The sequence below is a fragment of the Apostichopus japonicus genome, chromosome 16 (assembly GCF_037975245.1).
Source record: "Apostichopus japonicus isolate 1M-3 chromosome 16, ASM3797524v1, whole genome shotgun sequence".
NCBI lineage: Eukaryota > Metazoa > Echinodermata > Holothuroidea > Aspidochirotida > Stichopodidae > Apostichopus > Apostichopus japonicus.
This window is the reverse complement of record NC_092576.1, coordinates 36,688,287-36,707,684: the sequence shown is the minus strand read 5'-3', so window position 1 is coordinate 36,707,684 and position 19,398 is coordinate 36,688,287. Positions and strand designations below refer to the sequence as shown.

Genomic DNA, 19,398 nt, shown 5'->3' with positions numbered 1-19,398 from the left:
CATTACACAAATAGTAGTGAAATAAAATGTTAACATATTTCCCGGCTTAAAATAATTCCAAATATTGCAACATTTCAAACCGCACGTCTCAACACAAGACTTGTAAATGCCACTGCACAATACCATTACCTTATCCCCTCCTATATACCCCATACGTTTACCCTCTGACTACCCCTCCTTCCCCTCTTAGTCTTACCCACACATTATCAACCAAGGCCTGTCACGATGTTTTCCCCTTACCATAGTTCCTTGAACCTGGGTGACTTGATTCCATAGTTTATTAGTCCGATCACTTCTTCCGCTGTAAATTCTTGTTTTTCTCCTGCATTGATGGATATCTTCTCTACTGATGATAGGCTCGATAAACTAAGACCGGACTCAAGTCTGATATCTTTACCGGCAAATCCACTGAAGGACCATTCTAGGCGTAGATGAGATATTGGAATCTGAAGAATAGGAAAGAAAGATCACAGTTAACTTATCTTATAGTTCATCCATGATGGATAAATACACATGATGAATATCCAACGTATCTGTAATAGAACACAAAAATGAATAAAAAAGCTATAACATTAATCATCAATTTTAACAAAGAATTGTCTGTGATTTCTTATTATTTCAATATTCATAATATTAGGAACTTTATTGCATTTACATTATTAATAATAAAAAGAAATTAGAGCGGTGCCCTTTTCAAACTTGCCTGCCAAACATACCAATGAAAAAAAACATGATATAATGATGCTTTTATTAAAATAAAATTCGTAAGATGATGAAACTTAGATGAAAATAAAAAGCAATATCATAAATATTTATATTTGGTCTGTAATATTATATTTAGCACATACATTACTATTTCTGTAGTTTTCATAATCTATGTTATTGCTTTATTCCTGTAAGTCAGTGTATTAAAACATTCCTACAGCAACACTAGCGGAGTCTCGATAACGTTCCTGCCGTGAGTGACCCATTACAAATGAGTTTTCTTCCCGGGAGATACAGCGCATCTCGATACGTGTGTTTATCGTATAGGCCTATACCCTACTTGCAATCAATTTGTAATAATAAAGATAAAATCATTTCCAATCATTGTAATGACACAAAGATTATATAGCGCTATATTAATTTCGTGTCGTACTATGTTTAACTTTCCACTCTCAAGCTGAGCATGGAGCTATAGCTCCATGAGCTGAGCGACAAACCAGGAGCGTAGACAGATAGCCGGCCCGGTTAAAAATAACATAGCCTAGCCTAGCCTAAGCCTACACAGTATGAACGAAGCCACCGTAATATCTTATTAAAATGTAATTTTATAGACTCATTTGAGTTTAACTTTCCCATTTCAATGTTGATACCGTTTAAATTACCTGTAATCTTTTGATCTCTCACGTTTGACCTACTGTAAGACTAGATCCGTCAGAAACATCCATCCTTACTGCTTCCAACTTTACCTTATTTGTCTATTTAGGCCCACACTCCCCAGTATATAATTTATTTAGGATAAAGTTGGAAGCTAATTTTATGACTGAGACAATAATTAAATCAAAATGTAAAAGGCTGACGGAGGATATACATATACATTGCTATATTCTAAGCCCTTACTTTTCCCGTTAAGAGAATCTTATACTAGCCGTAGCTAACGGTTAAAGTGTAACGTTACATTACGAAGGCTAACAAGTTGATAATGAAACACTTGACACCGTGAATGTAACGCGGACACTCTCCGGTATCTTTTGACGTGTTTAAGACGTAGCCTAGGCCTACGCGTCTGCAATGTATTAGATCACACACTTTTTGCTTTTTTGTATTTTAAAAAGCTAACGTTATTTGTTATAGCCTACCTGCATATTTTTTTCTTACAACTAACGTTAGGCTACCACGTCAAGCTATTGGCTTAAGTATTACGCCAATAATGATTAACGAATCAGACTGGCAAGGTTACATGAAGAAGTCATTCATTTGAAATTCATGCAACGATAAATCTTACAGAAAAAAAAAACAAAATCTCTCAAGCATGCTTAGGCCTATAATTGTTGACTTTAAATAGGCCTATAATTACCGCAAGTCAATATTACATCAGCAAACCATACGCGGTGTAAGTCCATTAGCAGTCATACAGTATAATGATACACATGTATGTGTACGTAAAGCTAGTAACGAACTGAATCTCCACACAGAGTGTACTTTTACGTGACCCGCCCTGCGGGAATATATACGTACGTCTACGTGCGCAGATGATCAACGTTCACTGTGCGGCTGTGTTTACATTTGAGAACAGGTGTTCTGTTGTTTGAGTGTACTCGTGAAAGGAAGCTTACAAATGTGTTAAATTGTGCAGGCTTTGGCTATTCTTCTTCAAACATTCCTTCTACTGTATCAAATTACATGAAACTTGTGTAAATTTAATAAGCCAATATTAATTGGACTTTTAATTTCCTTCTAAATAAAAAAATAAAGAAGGAATATGGCACTTCGTAATTATGCATATTCAAATTGGAATATATCGACTGGTTGTGCATAATGAAGGGCGCACATACTAAACAAATGTGTTACAGGGGTCGAGGGTGTTGAGTCAAGACTAGAGATATAGGAACAATTACCTTGATGGTAGATTTATATTTCTTTTCGATCTGCAGGGTTCCAACTCTTTTTCTTATTAATGATACTTTTGAAACATTTGGAGATAAATGAATGGTCCTATCGTGTTTGTTTTATTGTCTACCATACATTATTCAGGTCGTACCAAGGATTTTCTAACCCGGGGCGCGAATTACTATCTAAGCGGAGCGCCATCGATTGGCGCGCATCGTTCCCCAAAAATTCTGGTTTTGGTACCTCCCCAGATCACCGGAAATGAGACTTCTCGGGCTTGAAATGACCAACCAGATGTACACTTTTGCCTGAGACCCAAGAATTTCCAAATAGTTTTTGTTTTCATCCATAACCTTTTTGAAGTGACACCAGTCACACATCATGTTCGACCTCATCGCATCTCCTGTGGATCATTGCTTTTGTAGGTGATTCTACGCATGGGCGGCGATCATGGGGGGGGGGGGGGGACGGGGGACATGTCCCCCAATATTTTAGGTAGGGGTATATAGTAGTATATAGTATCTAATATCCCCCCAAATATTTGGTGGCATAGTTTTTTTTTTGGTGGCTATAATTGCTTCATGAGGTAAACGACACTTCGGTGAGTTCGTGGTCGTTTCTGTGACCTGTGACCGTCTAGTTAGTTGTCACTTATGATTATTATCATAATGTATGTACATGTACATCTCTTGTGTATGAGTGTAAGTACGTACAATCATTATGATCCACATCGATATGGGTTCACTGGGTTTCCATTTGGCCTGTTTACTAAAAGATTTCTAACTGCAGGCGCAAAGCCAAGGGGGGGGGGGGGGGCGAAGGGTCGACCGCCCCCCCCCCGTTGAGCATATTTTTGATGATATCACTAGTAATTCCAAAATAGAAAATGCTAAGATGCAACTAACAAGGCCTGGGAACAGGGACGTAGCTAAGGCCTGACGATTGGGGCGGGGGGGGGGGGGTGTAGTGGCTGAAATTCCAACTGGATGGGTTTTGGAGCCAGAAAATTCCGACTGCTGCCTTGTACCCCCCCCCCCCCCCCAACGCACTAATCGTCAACGATACGGTCAGTGTTAGTCAGACACCCCATCTTTCGCGACTGCACTTTTGTTCCGAACTTTTTTCGATACATTTGTACCTTATGAGGCAAAGTTTTTGCTTATGTTTATGGCACTTTTAAACTTCCATAGATTAGCATTGAGTGTTTCAATTGTATACCATAGAGACAATGTAAATCCCAACGAAGTAGCCAGGAATTTGAAAGGGGGAGCACTTTTTGCGATTGATATGGGGGAGGGGTCTAAGGGGAGAGGATATTTTTGAACAATTGAAGGTCTTTAGATGCGATCTGGGGCAATTTGTTGCCAGTTTCATCATTATCATATGATCATATAATCAACAGATTTTGTTTCCTGTTTGAATTCTTTTACATGTTCTTTACGTAATATATGAGAAAGACTAACATATAGTGTTCTTTTACAATTTTTCCAGAAGGATGATTCTTGTTTATAGTCCAATGTCTGGACTTTAATACATTTGACGAACTTAACTGATGGACAATATAAGCTATCAAATTTTTTAAGACAGCCAGATTTGCAGTGGCCTAAAAAAATATCGTTATCGCCGTGTATTAGCAGTTTAATAATTATTTATAGGAAGTGCGTATCACGTACGATTGCTAGCTTAGCTTCATAACATGCTGTTCGTGCAACAACTTATGACGAATCATACAGAAAGGATGAGAACGCATGTTGTCGTCGTCGTTGTGCATACGGTTCGTGACATTCCATCGAGTGAGGTTAGGTAGGCAATATGTATTTTATTACGCATTGGCCAACTGTATAGGTTTGAAAAAGGCTATAGGCTAAATATAGCTAATTGCATCTGCCAAACTAAGTAAGTAGTTGAATTAGTAGGCCTGGATGTTATTACGATTATAATCGAGTTAACGGAGCTGACGAGTATTCAAGATCAAAAGAGCACTGACAAAATACCGTGCTAAAAAAACAACATTTTTTAAACATTTTTTTCGACAATCAAGGGGGGGGGGTGCAGTCGCTCCCCTGCTCCCCCTGGCTGCGTCCCTGGTATATCCTGAACTTACTTGAAGCTAGCGAACAGGGTCGACCCACCCAATAGCAAAATTAATACATAAATTATCCGAATTGAAGCTGGCGAGTGTTGTATTCTGTTTAGAGTATTCAAAATCATACGAAGTTTTGTATGGTGGAATATAAGGATCGCGAGATACAATATCTCAATGTGACGAGGAAAACGTGGTAAATATGACTGTTTAAAGGTCAATTTTGATCGAAAATTTTATGTCACTTACAAATTACAAGAACATATGAAAATAAGAGTGCGACAGTTAGAAAAATTAGAGTGCGACAGTCGGAGATTCCGACAGTCGAAAAATCCGACTCTCGCACTCAAATTTTCCAACTATCGTCATTTTTACCAAGATTGGGGGGGGGGATGAGACACCCCCCCTTTAGCGACGTCCCTGCCTGGGAAGTGCCATTTCCAGCGATCAGTGGTGAGGACATGATATACCGTGTCCCCACCAATTTGTCTGATCAAATGCCGCATTGCAAATTCCCCTGTGTTGAACTTTGGCGCAGTTTGATCCAGCATTGTGCAAACGACATGCAGCAGTTCTCATTTTCTTACATTTATCAACAATTGGAAGGAAATTGCACTTGCGGCAGTCCATAATTGTTTTCTGTGAGAGGACCGCAGACCCATCGTATACCAAAGTCTACTTGGATTATTTGTCCCATGATTTTGTTTTCTGAAGACGCCCATGTATTTTCCCCAACTAAATTTCTAAGCCATGGGAGCTAAAAATTTAAGGTTTGAGAGCATCATTGGGTCTGGGAAGTGTTATTTCCGGCGATCTGGAGGTATATTTGCCCCCCAAAAAAATGTTTACGCTACGGGCGAACCCATGGTCGCGCTTCGCCTAGATAGTATCAGAGAACAGACACGCGTCCCCACCATTGTCCAGGACTGATCTGCGCCCACGAGACGGACCGCATCCGTATTGAAATTTGGTTTGCTGATAAAAAAAGTAAAATAGGGCTGTGGCAACCAGAACAATTTTGGGGATGACAGTTGCCACGCGCCTGCACTCATGCAAATGTGAAGGATGTGAAAAATACCAGATATTTCTGAAACCGAACACTACACACATATACGGTTTGGAGGCTGTTCATCCTGGAACGCCATGTTCATGCTCACTGATGTGATATCTGCTGTTTGCTTAACAAATTCGAATAATTGAAATGAGACTGAAATAAATAACTTTTATCTGTTTATTTTGCAATGCCCCACCAGTGGCGTAACGATGAGCCTGGGGGACCAGCTCCCGGCCCAAAGGGGCCCCCTATCAGGAGGTCCAAGCAAGCACGTCCGCCGAAATGTTCACAAGGGGGGGGGGGTCAGTAGGTCTTACAGGTGTAACACATTACTTGATTTTATCTCAGCGGAGCGTACGCAGATTTGCTTTGCTTTGCTTAAAAAATACTCCTAGATCGTCAGAATTTATTTTGAGATCTCTTAGGATTTTGAGTTTCAATAATTTCAGTAATGCATGATGGGTCCGTATGCAATGAACATAACTAAAGAACTGTTGGTTGGGTAAAATCATTGAAATGTCAAATGCTTAACTTATTTTTTTTCTATTTTTTTATTTTCCAGGGGGAGAGTCTCTCTCCCCCCCCCCCCCCATACTGTATGAAAGTATAATGGAGACTACTGTACAAATACAATAATCACATCTAAGCATAGGCCTAATTTTGGCTGAAACTTTGTCTCCATCTAAGCCTAATTTCCTGTATTTTAATCTTACCATGCGATACATCGAAGGCATCTTTATTCTTACCTGTTATTATTATATTTATATGAAAGCCCTGCCTTTTTTTTTTCAAATGCACGCAGTTTCAAGTCTGTGGGGTGTTGGGTTATTGTTTTAGAATTTTTAAAAAGATCATGTCCCGATGTTGTACTCAGTACATTATTGACTGGATTTTTTTTAAAATAATATACTTTGTTTTCATTATAATAATAAATAACACAACTAGCTCGATGCATACATTTATAACCAATAAGCCTATGATCATGATGTCCGTATTCCGTACCACGTGAAAATATGTATGTTGTCTTGTTCAGTCTTGCATGAGTTTTTCTTTCCTAGTAAAACGGGCCCTCTCTATCCAAAGAGGTACCCTTTTTCTGTGCATCAGTATAGCGGGGGCCCTTTTTGGTCGGGCCCCGGCTCAGCACGGTTCGATTCCAAGGGAGTTACACTACTGTGCCCCACATTCTTTTCATTTCGAAAGACTCACAGTTTCAAGTTCAATACACAATGAAGGCTTCGATTCTCTATCTGCCTTCAGTTTAGGGAAGATCTTGAGATGTTCATCTCTAGATATCGCTAGATATCCATACAGTACAGTGTCCTTGGGATTTCTTGGGATTTTTGGGGGCCTGATCTTGGGAAATTTCAAAATTGGGAGTGGTCACACTCCATGTAGTTCAGTGCACGAACTCTAGACGTCACTAATACACAACCCGATCACTTGTTATCGATGAAGTGGTGTGTTGCCGGATTTTGTCAAGGTCTTGGTACTACGGGCGAAGGTCGTTAACTCATCGGAAAGCGATAAGAGGGGTAGGGCGTAGGTAGAGTTCGAGACCAGCCACAGTTGGTTAATAGCACACTTGTACAATTGTTTAAGGCGTCCATTACACATACACGCGTTACGATAGACCATATATAGTAAATATATATATATATATATATACATATATATATATATATATATATAAATATATATATATATATATATATATATATATATATATATATATTTATATATATATTTATATATATATATATTTATATATATATTTATATATATATATATATATATATATATATATATATATATATATATATATATATATATATATATATATATATATATATATATATATATATATATATATATATATATATATATATATATATATATATATATATATATATATATATATATATATATATATATATACATTAGTGAGAGAAGAGACATGGAAACCTCAAAAATGGAGTTGTCGGTGTAAGGGGTAGGGTGAGGCGCACGCACCTTTCGAAATCAGCGATCCGTGACTGTCTACTCTGTGTATATAATAGTGATCAGCGCTGTAATTATGACTGTTCCTCTTTCTCTTCCTGGTGTCTTGGCGTTTATCTTCTACTCCCTCATTTTCTCCTGTTTCTCTGTTTCTTCTTTTTCTTTTCCCTACCTTCCTCTCCTTCCTCCTCTTCTTTTCTCCCCCTTTTTTCCCTTTTTTCTTCTCTTTTTTTTTTCTCTCCCCTTTTTCTTACCCGGTGGGCGCGCGCCCCCAACGCCCTCCCCCTGGATATGCGCTTGATACGTTAGGCATAGTTCTACATGATTCACATTAATTATACCTACCTTCAAATATTATTATAACAACAGCAAATCATAAACGTTATATCTCCAGATGATGAATATATGATCGCTTATCGCATGTTGAGTACAACATTTGCAAATACGATGGTATTCAGCAAGTGCTGACGGTCTTGGTCTGCATCTGACTTTGTGTGGATCGCCTCCTGTTATGGTTGAAATCATGGTATGACGTAATGTTTGTTATTTATACCTGTTTTTCTAGATTAGTGATTGTTTTCTATATAGCTATTAAAACACGTTATTTCGTAAACCGTTACTTACCTGATTTTTCGATGCAACATCTAGTATTTGTAGTGTAGACCTCTGTAGTAGTTTACTATCTTCCGTATTAATGTATGTTACTTCAGACGAAACTAAATCAGAGACTGATTTTATAAAGCTGTCAGTTTTCTCTTCCTGTTCTAGCATGCACAAAATTGCAAACTTTGTACTTTCTTTTTTCTTCTGAAGGTGTTCGATAATTTTCTCTCCGGCAATTTTGTTAAGTCCACACGCAAATCTGTACAAATACTGCAGGTCAAAAGGATCTAACTTTTTCAAAAGTTTGTTGATACAAGCAGTATATCTACCAGATAATTGTTCAGCAATGTAATGTGCAGCATACCACTCACAAAAGATTTTGTGGTAAAAGTGAACCTCTGTATTGTACGGAATATCATATTGTGCGTTTGGTGTATCCGCGATATTTAACACTTCTTCTTCCACGAATATACCAATTCGAAGATACTGATCGTAGAACTCGTTTCCTAGCTGATTGCGAAGCTGCTCACGATTCCAAACAAGTTTCTGATTCTTTCCACTCAAAGCTTCAAAGGCTATTTTGTCTAGTACTTTGTGTTCTTTTTCTAACAACGCAAAGTTTGTGACATTTTTGTCTCTCATTTTATTCTTCATATGACTGTGAAAACAAGATATCATATACCGGAAAAAACTAGTCACAGAATTGAATGTTAAAGAATGCTCGCCTTCGTACGTCATGTGCGCAAATGTTACAAAGAATAGAGGAACCTGACAAAGGTCATCAAGAACAGGATTTTCTTCTAATTTCCTCAAGAGCTCGTTCACTGCTTCTCCACATTTTCCAACAACAGCCTTTTCAACATATTTTTTACGCGCCTCTTCACCGAACCCTGTAAGCCGTACACGGTCGGAGTGAGGTGCAAAATATGTTGGTACACAAGATGGTCTTGTCGTTAGAATGACGTTAAACCCCTGAAACATGTCTTTCTTCATGATGTGATAAATGTCTGTTTCGGTACTTTCTTGATCGGGATACTCATCGAAGCCATCAAGTAAAACCAGCACGGAGCTCATGTGATTCAATATTTCTTTTATATCTTCCTCACTTATATCTGAATCCCTAGGTAGAATGAATTGTCTGATCGCACTAAAAATCGATTCGACTCCTCTAAGTTGCCTTAGACGTAAATATATAATAACGTCTACTCCACGTGATGAGGTCTTAGAGTGAGATTTGCACCAGTCATAAAGTAACTGTAAAGTCAACGTTGACTTGCCGTAGCCAGGTTCACCTTCAAGAATCTGTCGCTTTGTCTTTAAACAGTTTTCTTTGACTAATTCTTGATAGGATGACAATTTATCCCACTGTGCCTGTCCTCCAGATATACCTGTCATGTATTCAATACCGCCCTCAACAAATACCTTGTCCACGCAATAAATCCTATCTTTAATGTAGGGTATTGGTTGCACAGAATCGTAAAATATTTCATATTTTGCTTTTAAATGTTCGATGAAACGCTCAGCTTTTCCTGTGAAAAGAAGAATCATGGTTAGCAATATATACGATGAGTTTCAAATATATAACTCGTTATTAATTTTAAATAAAATGTATCAAACTTTACCCATTTGGCGGGCAGTGTCACTCTGTATTAACCAGACTATTCATATAAGGATTTCTAGACAAAAACAAATTATTAAATTATTAAACAACAAATTATTAAATTAACCAATTTAAGATATTAAGGTAAATAAGTATTTTCTGTAACACATACCATTGGTATTTTCCATCATTGGGATACCCTGTGAATAATAAACACACCACTGGTTGTAATACACTTGATAACGATAAGATAAAGTTTAATATTTTGTAACAATAATATTTCCGACAGCGATTTCTCGTCTCTACATTTGATCCTTATAGAGCTGAGCGACAAAAAAATCTTTCAATTCTATCGAAGCTGTTTAACACACATTGTACAGTTGCCGACATGATGTATCGTTGTGTCATTTTGCGAAGTGTATGCACAAATATTCTGCATCATGACAGTTGATTGCAAAAGAGACAACAGCAATATTTCCGGAGACGTCTAAGATGCATTTATCGCATATATTTATCGTATGTGGTGAGAACAAAGATTTTGTTATGGTATCGTATCATATATATCGTTAAGAATCATACATCGTGTAAACGGCGCATCACTGTATAACAAATAGCCTGCTTCAGTTATGAAAGAAAGTAAATTAATTAACATTACCTCATGTTCTGTATCACCAGGCTTAATTCGTTTCATTTTCCTCGCTGAAAAGAATACGAAGATTTATTTAAAAATAAACCGATGTAGAATCATGTGTGTATCATAATAGTTTGTTATGGAAAGAAAATGCTTCATTGACTTGCATGGTTTGCGTGATTATTTACAAGATGTGTTCTCGTTCAGAATAAAAATGATATTATGGTACCTTAAGTTGACCCTAAAGAAAATGAATTTCATCCTCCGTTATTATTAGATAAAAGAAGCACTTTAGGAATTAGTATAGTTTATCAAGAAAAGAATGCTCGTTTATCATAATGTTTCACTTTAATGAAATCATAATCTTGACATACGTGATTACGTCTAGTATTCTATGTTTTAGGGATTGTTGTTGTTGAAAAATACCGATATACACATATAGCCAAAATATGTATAAATCGTGTTAAATTAATAGTATTATGTACCTCTTATTCTGCATATAATCACCACAGCGGCTGTGATTATCATCATCATCATTGTGACCAAAACGGCGATTATAGTTATTGTAAAGGTGTATGATCTCTGTTCTGTGGGAAGCACTATACATAAACAAAAATACAGAAATGGTAAGAAACAACGAGTAATCATGAATATACTTCTCAAAGCTGCGCATTAAACGAGACGTGTATTAACTAACCATTTGGAAAGAGGAGATCAATCTTCGTAGAAAGGCTGAATAGGTCAGCATTCTCTCCTACAGCGCGACACTCTACGGTAACTTTATTTTGAGTTGTTTGAGTAAAGTCAAAATTAACCGTCAGAGATATATCATACAAGTCACCCATCTGTGTCTCCTTAAGTTGATGTTGTGTAAAGTCAATGGCTGTTTCCTCTCGAACGGCTCTCCATTCAAGAGCCACTTTAGGTCTTATTCCCAGCACAGAGCAAGTCAAAACGTCCTGAGGTTGTTTCTCCAGGACGCAATATTGTTGGTGATTGCATCCATCTATCACTGGAAAAACTGGAGTTGGATCAACTGAAAGGAAATAATACATGAAATATATTATATTTGGTGTTAGAGTTTAAGTCTGTTGATCCCGTAACTGTTACGAGGTCGAATGGTATATAGCATGAAGAAATCAAACCATGTGCCCAAACGAACATATATCTTGCGATACCGCGTTACACGAAAACGACTTTCTGTCAAAATTAAGAATTTGTCTTATAGTTTAACATTACATTACAAGCTGTGTGTTGGCATATACTGGAACAAAGCACGACACATGTTCAAGTTTCTAGATGCATGCGTAAGTTCGTTTTGCTTGTGGAACTTTACATGCGACTGTAGTGTGAATCATAAGAGTGCATCGTTTACGAGGAACAGCGGTTTCGCCATAATTTTCCCGAGTTTTTGATACACAAACAGATATCAGTATAACATGGACAAGTATCAAAGTGTCCACGGGAGATGGCCATTCCGTGTAGGTTTGACATATACTGACATGGATAATGTTATTGACTCAGTGTTTGCCTGGTATAGCGATCGAATAAATGGGAACTAAAATAAACAAAAATAAAAATTCAATACAAACAGGGGTATTTGCGCATATATTGATAAAGCCCTTACAAAGTTCATCATTAACACTCATTCTCAACGTACATAGTAACAGTTTGATAATTTGATGAAATAAAGTATTACACAATTTGGGGAATTTATGCAAATACCGATGTGCTTATGCTATGTTGGTGATTCAGTGTAGACTGAAAAGCATAAAATATATAATGATATAAACAATCATACCCATCACAAGCACATCATACAACACAATGCCGCCACTGACACCGTTATCGTGAACACACGCGTAGAGTCCTTCGTGTTCTACCAACGTGTTCTGTAAAGAAAGACTGCCCTCATCTTCTAACTTGTATTCCATGTTGCTGATTTTTGTGTGATTACTGTTTTGAAAGATGCTAACATACAGAGTTTCAAAAGCATCACTTTCAGGTGACCACTTCCAAATGACTAAATTTAATCCAAGGTCTGTACAGGATAAATTCATTGGTGAATGGATCTTCAAATATCTCCTGATGGGAGTTACCAAGGAAGTGTAAGCCATATCTTTTTCAATCAAAAGAACGTTTTCGTCTTCTACCAGATTCAGTGGTACATTATTCGCTCGGCAGGCCAGAAGACTTAAAACAGATGACTCTCCGAAAGAGAACGTTGCTGTAACATGTGAAGTATATGTTACATCATCAAATGTGTACTTCTTGTAGTTTGATGGTAGGATGTGATCGCCACCATGAGTTCTTAACGACCAACTCAATTTGACTGCCGGACGGCTATCTCTGACAAAGCAGTTTACCTCAACGGAATCGGTTGTCGACTTAACACAGGTAGTACCGTATGTGTTTGAACACTCCTCGATGACGGGAATGGTTATAGCTGGTTTCACTATAAAAAAGAACAATGAAGAGTACATTTTCTAGTAACGATCAAATTGATCATGGATAGACACATGACTGTATTTGAAAGTTACTGATGACTGCTTTATTTGCTTTTCTAGGTGAATAATCTTAGATAGTTTCAGAAAGATCTGTTTGATATATTGAAAGTTATTGTGATGGTCCAATGCGTGAAAGTTATTGTGTACCAAAATTGCTCAAATTTCTGAATCTTTGGGTTACAATTTTATCAAAAAAGGACAGCTGAGTAAATGATCTCATATAAAACCTTGAGCTAACAAATTAATTTACTAAATTGTGAATAATGTATCAATCATTTATCCAACGGGGAAAACAATATTATATAAAGTGTTACAATTAATTTATACCCTCCTATCAATTTAGATCAATGAACAGTTATTTGCTGCGCAGTGCACTATATTAGGCAATAGGATCCCGCTTATAGTAAGACCTCTGCTCTCTGCAGTGCACCTAATGACCTTACTACGGAATTTGGAAGAGACACGTCAAACACAGACCGATAAAGGAAATTAGTTTTATCGTTGTAGCCAAAGTTTATAAACAGGTTATTATATAATTTCGTACCTGACATTCATAGATTATCGTACGCTAAAGAAAGGACAGTAATATATGCTAGTTTAAATTACCTTAATGGCGTCAAACGTCAACATGTAATATACAAATATTGGACACTCTCCTCCATATTAAAGGCAACATGTCTCTCTTAATAGTACAGAATGGTTAACATCAACTAAAAGTAGCCTTTTGCGTTCGGTGCTTTTACAACACGTCAACAAGCTGGTTTTCTCTTTGATTTGTTGCTATAGTGAATATGTAAAAATATGATTATTAATGTAATTATCAGAATGTGCTTTTTACTATTAACTTGTTTTATCATGGTTGGAAATTAATCATTTATTCAATTGAGTAAAGATATAGTATATATTGTGATACATTAACGCTATAGCCTACTGGCAGAACAATTTGAAAAAAAAGAAAATACTATTGAAGTATACGCTACTGGCAGCAGTCATATCAATACAGACCATTATTTCCTGGTCGTTACTGGCCATGAGGACACGATAAGTACTGTTTCCTAAATGTGACGTCATGGTTTGGTTCAGTCGTTATAATTCCATTGATCAGTGTGAATTTCCTAATAATGCTAAGAAGTGGTTTTTTTTTACCATTGGGAATGGTGGAATTCTTGAAATGTTTTTAATATTGTAATGCATGATATGCAAGTCACTAACGTGGCAATCAAAGTGAGTTTACATGTAAGCATATGGTTGGTTTAATACTTACATTATGCTAACATATTAATTTATCAAAACAGCATCTTAAATTATGGTTCGCTAGAACAAAGAACAGTAATATAGGCTAATTGAAGTACACCGGGGATATTTGAAAGATATATATGAATGAATTATAAGTGAAACCATAGTTATCTCATGTGTTGTATCAGGCCGAGTTTTTACCTCTCCGCGTCCTTTTGTAATGAGTAAATACACGCTTTTTGTGTCATACACTTATATCACTTTACCATTTTGCTATATACATATGTAGGCAGTACTGTGACGCAAATAGTGACAATATGCTGAGGAACAAACCTTATGACGTACCTACTGAAAGTACGAGAGACACGACTTAATCCATATACCGGTAAGAAAACTGTTTTTTCCAAGCAGTTAAAAATATACATTTAGGGTTATGAATACGGGAAAAAAACGCTCTAAGCAATGTTACTACAAAATATCAAATTTGCCACACTGTCCTCCATCTTAACATTAAATATGTGAAGAATATCATGAGCTATACTCATCTTACAGAACGGTAACAGAATAAAAGAGAAACGTTTTGGATTTAGTAATTATTCGTAAGTACGTCTAAAATCTGCTTATCTCTATGATGTCATGCTATATATAGATCTTTACACTTTGTTCAAAAAGTATTACTTTGCGGATGTTTAGAAGTACTCCTTAATTTTGTCCACGCTGACAAAAATATTCCATGGACAGCTTGGATACGATTTTTTTTTTTTTTTTTCATACAGTAATTTAGAGGTCCTGACCTCTTCATATATTAAATATATTCTTCTAGGATCGAAACGTTAGGCTTTTCGACCATTTTTCCAGTAATTTTGTGCATGTTAATTTGATGCCCTTCCGATTACCATCTCTGATGTGGCCTGACATATATTACATTCTTTTATCAAATTTACATGCATGCAGCAGACGCTTCTTTGTGCATATCTGGATAGTTACTCATGTTTGTGCAATACCCCTGTAACACCTTTAGAATATGATTTCCTGTTTGAAATTGGAATTTGGGGTAGAGGCCCATAAGTGGTGGGGAGGGGCACATTTGTTGTATTCCCCAATTTGGATATATTTCATAGTACATTATTATCATAATATACACGTCAGATGTACTAAGTAATGATTGTTTAAATTGTACTAATTTTGTAACAGTTCGAAGGTACGCGCTTTGTCTCATCTAAGAGTGTGGTTTTTTTCAGTCGTGTCCTAACTTTTAAAGTAGACCTTGACAGCTTGTTCTGTTATCTTTTCAGTATCATTTCTTATTTTAGTGTATCCGATAATGCAACATCTCCAACTAACATGGAAGTATCTTTAGGACAATGACAAGTATGAAGTAGCTTCCCTTTACAGCAAACTTAACAACCTTTCAACCTGCAAACAACTAAGCAAATATTTCAAAAGAACCTGTGTACCATATCCATCGATCAAACCTTGTCAATAATAGGGTGTAACGAAATGTAAATGCAAAGCCCTTTCTTGGCACATGTCGTTAAGAATATAAATAATATGGAAAATAAAAGGGTTCCCTCTTACTATTTCCCAACTTAAATTCAAGCAACACAAACAAAGTTAAAACAAATAGAAATAGGAATGTAGTACATTGTTTGCCCCATTCATTTAAGGATAATTCTATCAACTATTAGAAAGCATGTTTATGTAATTATAGAAATGTGCAAATAAGTCTAACAAATGGCATTTCGCTGATGAATGGTGCACGATATGCTAAACCAGAAAGCCAGTTGGCTTTTTGTACTTCTTGCTATACAATTTGCTCATTCAGTGACCGCCAGAAAATATCAGAAATTGCCATATCTTATTACTAGCCTTCTCTTGTGAGTATCAACCAATTAATTCACTAGTAAGGATTATACGAATTTATAGCATTTTTTTTTTATATAATATGTTTATAGAATTGATTTCGAAATGTTTCAATTTCCAGAAATAACAGTATTCCTATGTGAAATATAGACACAAATATGTTTGAGCCAAGGGACATTTTGTTTTAGTAATGTTGAGGTAGCAAATCAGGTCTGTCACCAACCATTCCTATGAATAAGAGTTTCATGACTTTATGATACACTTTAAAAAAAATATGTTCACATCCTACTGCTGGAAAACATTCATTGCACTCACTACGACTGATCCATATACTTAGCATGAAGTTAATCCACCACGTTTTTGTTTTATATACCGTGTTTACAAGCGTCACTTACACACATGCATGCACACAGGGGCAAATTGAAAATACGACATATTGTGTGGAAGCGGTTTATTGATACTGATTGCTGATGTCATTATTTATCATGTATTTCATTTCCGTTCTGACAATTTAGATTTACAATATTAAACTATCAAAGCTACCTACCGGTTGTGTGCACACAGATATTTTTCGAAAATCTATCATGCAAAGTTGAGATTGCCGTTGATACTCGGTATACAGATTCATGGCTTGCCGTCACGTTATTTATAAGTAACGATCCGTTAGGATAAATATCATATTCTCCAGATTCGTAGCCATCTCCACGTTTGTCATCATCATAAAGTAACAAAAGGGTCTTTCCTTCGTTAACATTGACCCAAGCTATGAGTGCTAAAGAACTTCCATTACAAGAACATGGAATTAGTCCTCTCGTACCAATTTCAACATAATATGTCTGTTCGCATTCTTCTAGTGAAGTTGCTGTACAAGGGAAAAAAAGAATGTGCTATGTCATAGATCTCGAACCCAGTAATGTTTTATTTACTTAAAGCATTACATTATTCAATTGTAATGAGCCGTAATGTAACCTATCTTGAGATATCGTGTTTACAAGTTTTTTGTCTGTAACGAATTACACACTGTCACCTTTGTAGGCCCAAATGATCTTTGACCGCCATGAAAAATAATAAGGTCCTTGTACTGCTTATAGGAAAGCCACGTGCAAAATATGTCAGCCAATCAGGTTTCCTATCTGTAAATATCGTGTTTAAAACATTTCAAGTTATGACGACTGATGACCTTAACTGAACTCTGACCTACACTTAATTGTTAAACATTTACACTACATAAGGTTATCCTACCATGCATATATTAGTTCATCATTTTATATTCAGGTTCTGGAGATACAGCGTTTATGAGATTTGTGTATGTTATCCTCTTCTGACCAAAGAATTACATTTGACCACACCCAAACAATACGAGTATTGTACTCATAATAGGAAAGCCACACAAAATACGAGACCTGAAGAGGTTACCAATCTTGAGATATCTATGAGGATACACATACTCACGCATACCCCAACTTGACTGCATTGGTTAGATGACTGATATTGGCAATAACTTAATATAATACAAAATGCTCTGGGATTTAGATGTTCACAAGAAAAGAAGAACTATTATAATGTCCTGAACCACTATTTTGATTTATTATTACACTATGACATGATAAACATATGTTATCCCACTCAAAATGTTGCATCAGCACACCAAGTATGAGAAGTATCCATAATTCCTACCATGATATATGTAATAAAGGTTTTCAGAGTTTGAGCCCTGGTGACCCAGATGATCTCTAACCTCTCAAAAAGGACATAAAACATCAATACCACTGATCCTTACGAGAAGTATCCATGCCTCCACCAAACAATTGGTTCTTCTAGTGCCAAGTATAGAGTATTCATACTTCCTAACTTCATATATCGTGTTTACAATGTTTTCAGTGTTTAAACTCAGCTGACCTAAGATAATCTTTGACCTCCACCAAAAGCAATAGAGATATTCTATCTTCTGAAAAGTATCCATGATTCCTATCTTGTGATTTCGTGTTTCAACCTGGGCGTCGCTCACACGTGCACACACGCCGTCATGGCTGAATATAGGTTTCCCTTGTCATCGAAACCAAACATGGAAAAATTACGAAAGATGTGCACATTTCAAAATGCTGTGTTGTAATAAATATATCAGCTCTTACCATATACAGCCATGGCAGTGCAGCTACTTGTATGTACGTAATGAACGCTTCTCCACGTTTTAGTTGATTACTACTCACCTGAAGATAGCAGAAGGATTATCGCGAATGCTAACAGGAGTCCTGTGTCGAAAATCGCCATGTCTTCTCATACGTAAGAATCTAAAAATAGAATGATCGCACGTAACGGTGACGGTAAATAAAAAGTACAACTTCAAGGGTACTGGTTATAGCGATAGGCCAGTCGCTACGTCGTTGTTCACCTTGTCTACTGATTCTCATGGAGGTACCAGTAGAAAATGGCTTTTCTTTATAGCTGGGCTGTAGAACGAACATGGTAACATATTTTACAGCTACCACAGTAAAGCTGTTATACTAATATTTTGTTTGTTCTGAAAGAGTGAAACGGAAAGCGAAGAGAAAGGGGAAAGCAAACTGTCAAGCTTTTAACATGGCCTAGCAATAACTGGGTAACGGCTTAAAACCCTAACAAGTTTCTACTACTGAGATACAGATGAGAATCTGGTTATCTTGCAGTTAAATACGTTTCATAACGAGTCTGACGAGTTCTTTAAAGCCAAGCAGGCAGATTGAAATTTGCCATAGTCGAATTAGGTTGTTAAGGTACAAAAATACGTATGTATTACGGTGGGCTAAAGAAATAGTAAAATGACGTCATTTGACACATTTAAACCTTTATCTTTGGTATTCATTGGAATATACTATTTATGTCCAGTCATCACAACTTTGTTGGACAATATGGGTTTTACGTAGAGAAAGTGGGGTTAACGTGGATGTGAACTGGCCATGGAATACCTATTTTGGGCCCTTGTGGTGTTTGTATTATGTGCGGACAGTGGTACGTGACCTACTTTTGACAATACCGCTTTTGTCAAGTGTGGGTTGTTTGTGGGCTTAAAGTGGGTTAATTATTGTGGGTTGATTTTGAGATGACTTATTGGATTCCATGTAGGGTTTGACATGAGTTTGAAATGAGAAAATCAGTTTGGGTAAACCAAGCTATTATGACACGAAGTTAAAATCATTTGTATCTCAAATTCCTCGTCAAATTACTGCAATAATCACAACCGATGCATAA

General features: G+C 36.6%; 2 protein-coding genes across 2 annotated transcripts in view; both read right to left on the bottom strand.

Annotated features, from left to right (window-relative positions):
- LOC139982254 (uncharacterized) overlaps window positions 1-19,398 on the bottom strand; it is a 281,036-nt gene that overhangs the window by 24,028 nt on the left and 237,610 nt on the right. The window lies entirely within an intron of this gene.
- Window positions 326-18,693, bottom strand: LOC139982261 (uncharacterized). Its single transcript, XM_071994938.1, has 9 exons — window positions 18,381-18,693; window positions 16,718-17,032; window positions 12,366-13,019; window positions 11,262-11,600; window positions 11,050-11,163; window positions 10,589-10,632; window positions 10,106-10,133; window positions 8,355-9,862; window positions 326-533 (listed from the first exon to the last, which is right to left on the bottom strand). The coding sequence occupies exons 1-9, from the start codon at window positions 18,439-18,441 to the stop codon at window positions 474-476; spliced, it is 3,123 nt and encodes a 1,040-aa protein (XP_071851039.1). The 5' UTR covers window positions 18,442-18,693; the 3' UTR covers window positions 326-473.

What these genes read in the sequence shown, in the direction of transcription:
- LOC139982261 (XM_071994938.1), bottom strand. Translation starts at nt 18,441, where the DNA reads ATGGCGATTTTCGACACAGGACTCCTGTTAGCATTCGCGATAATCCTT. An exon ending in AATGATGGAAAATACCAATG is followed by an intron (nt 9,863 to 10,105) that starts GTATGTGTTACA and finishes TTCTTTTCACAG; the next exon opens with GAAAAGCTGAGCGTTTCATC. An exon ending in ATGTTGCATCGAAAAATCAG is followed by an intron (nt 534 to 8,354) that starts GTAAGTAACGGT and finishes GTTCTATTACAG; the next exon opens with ATACGTTGGATATTCATCAT.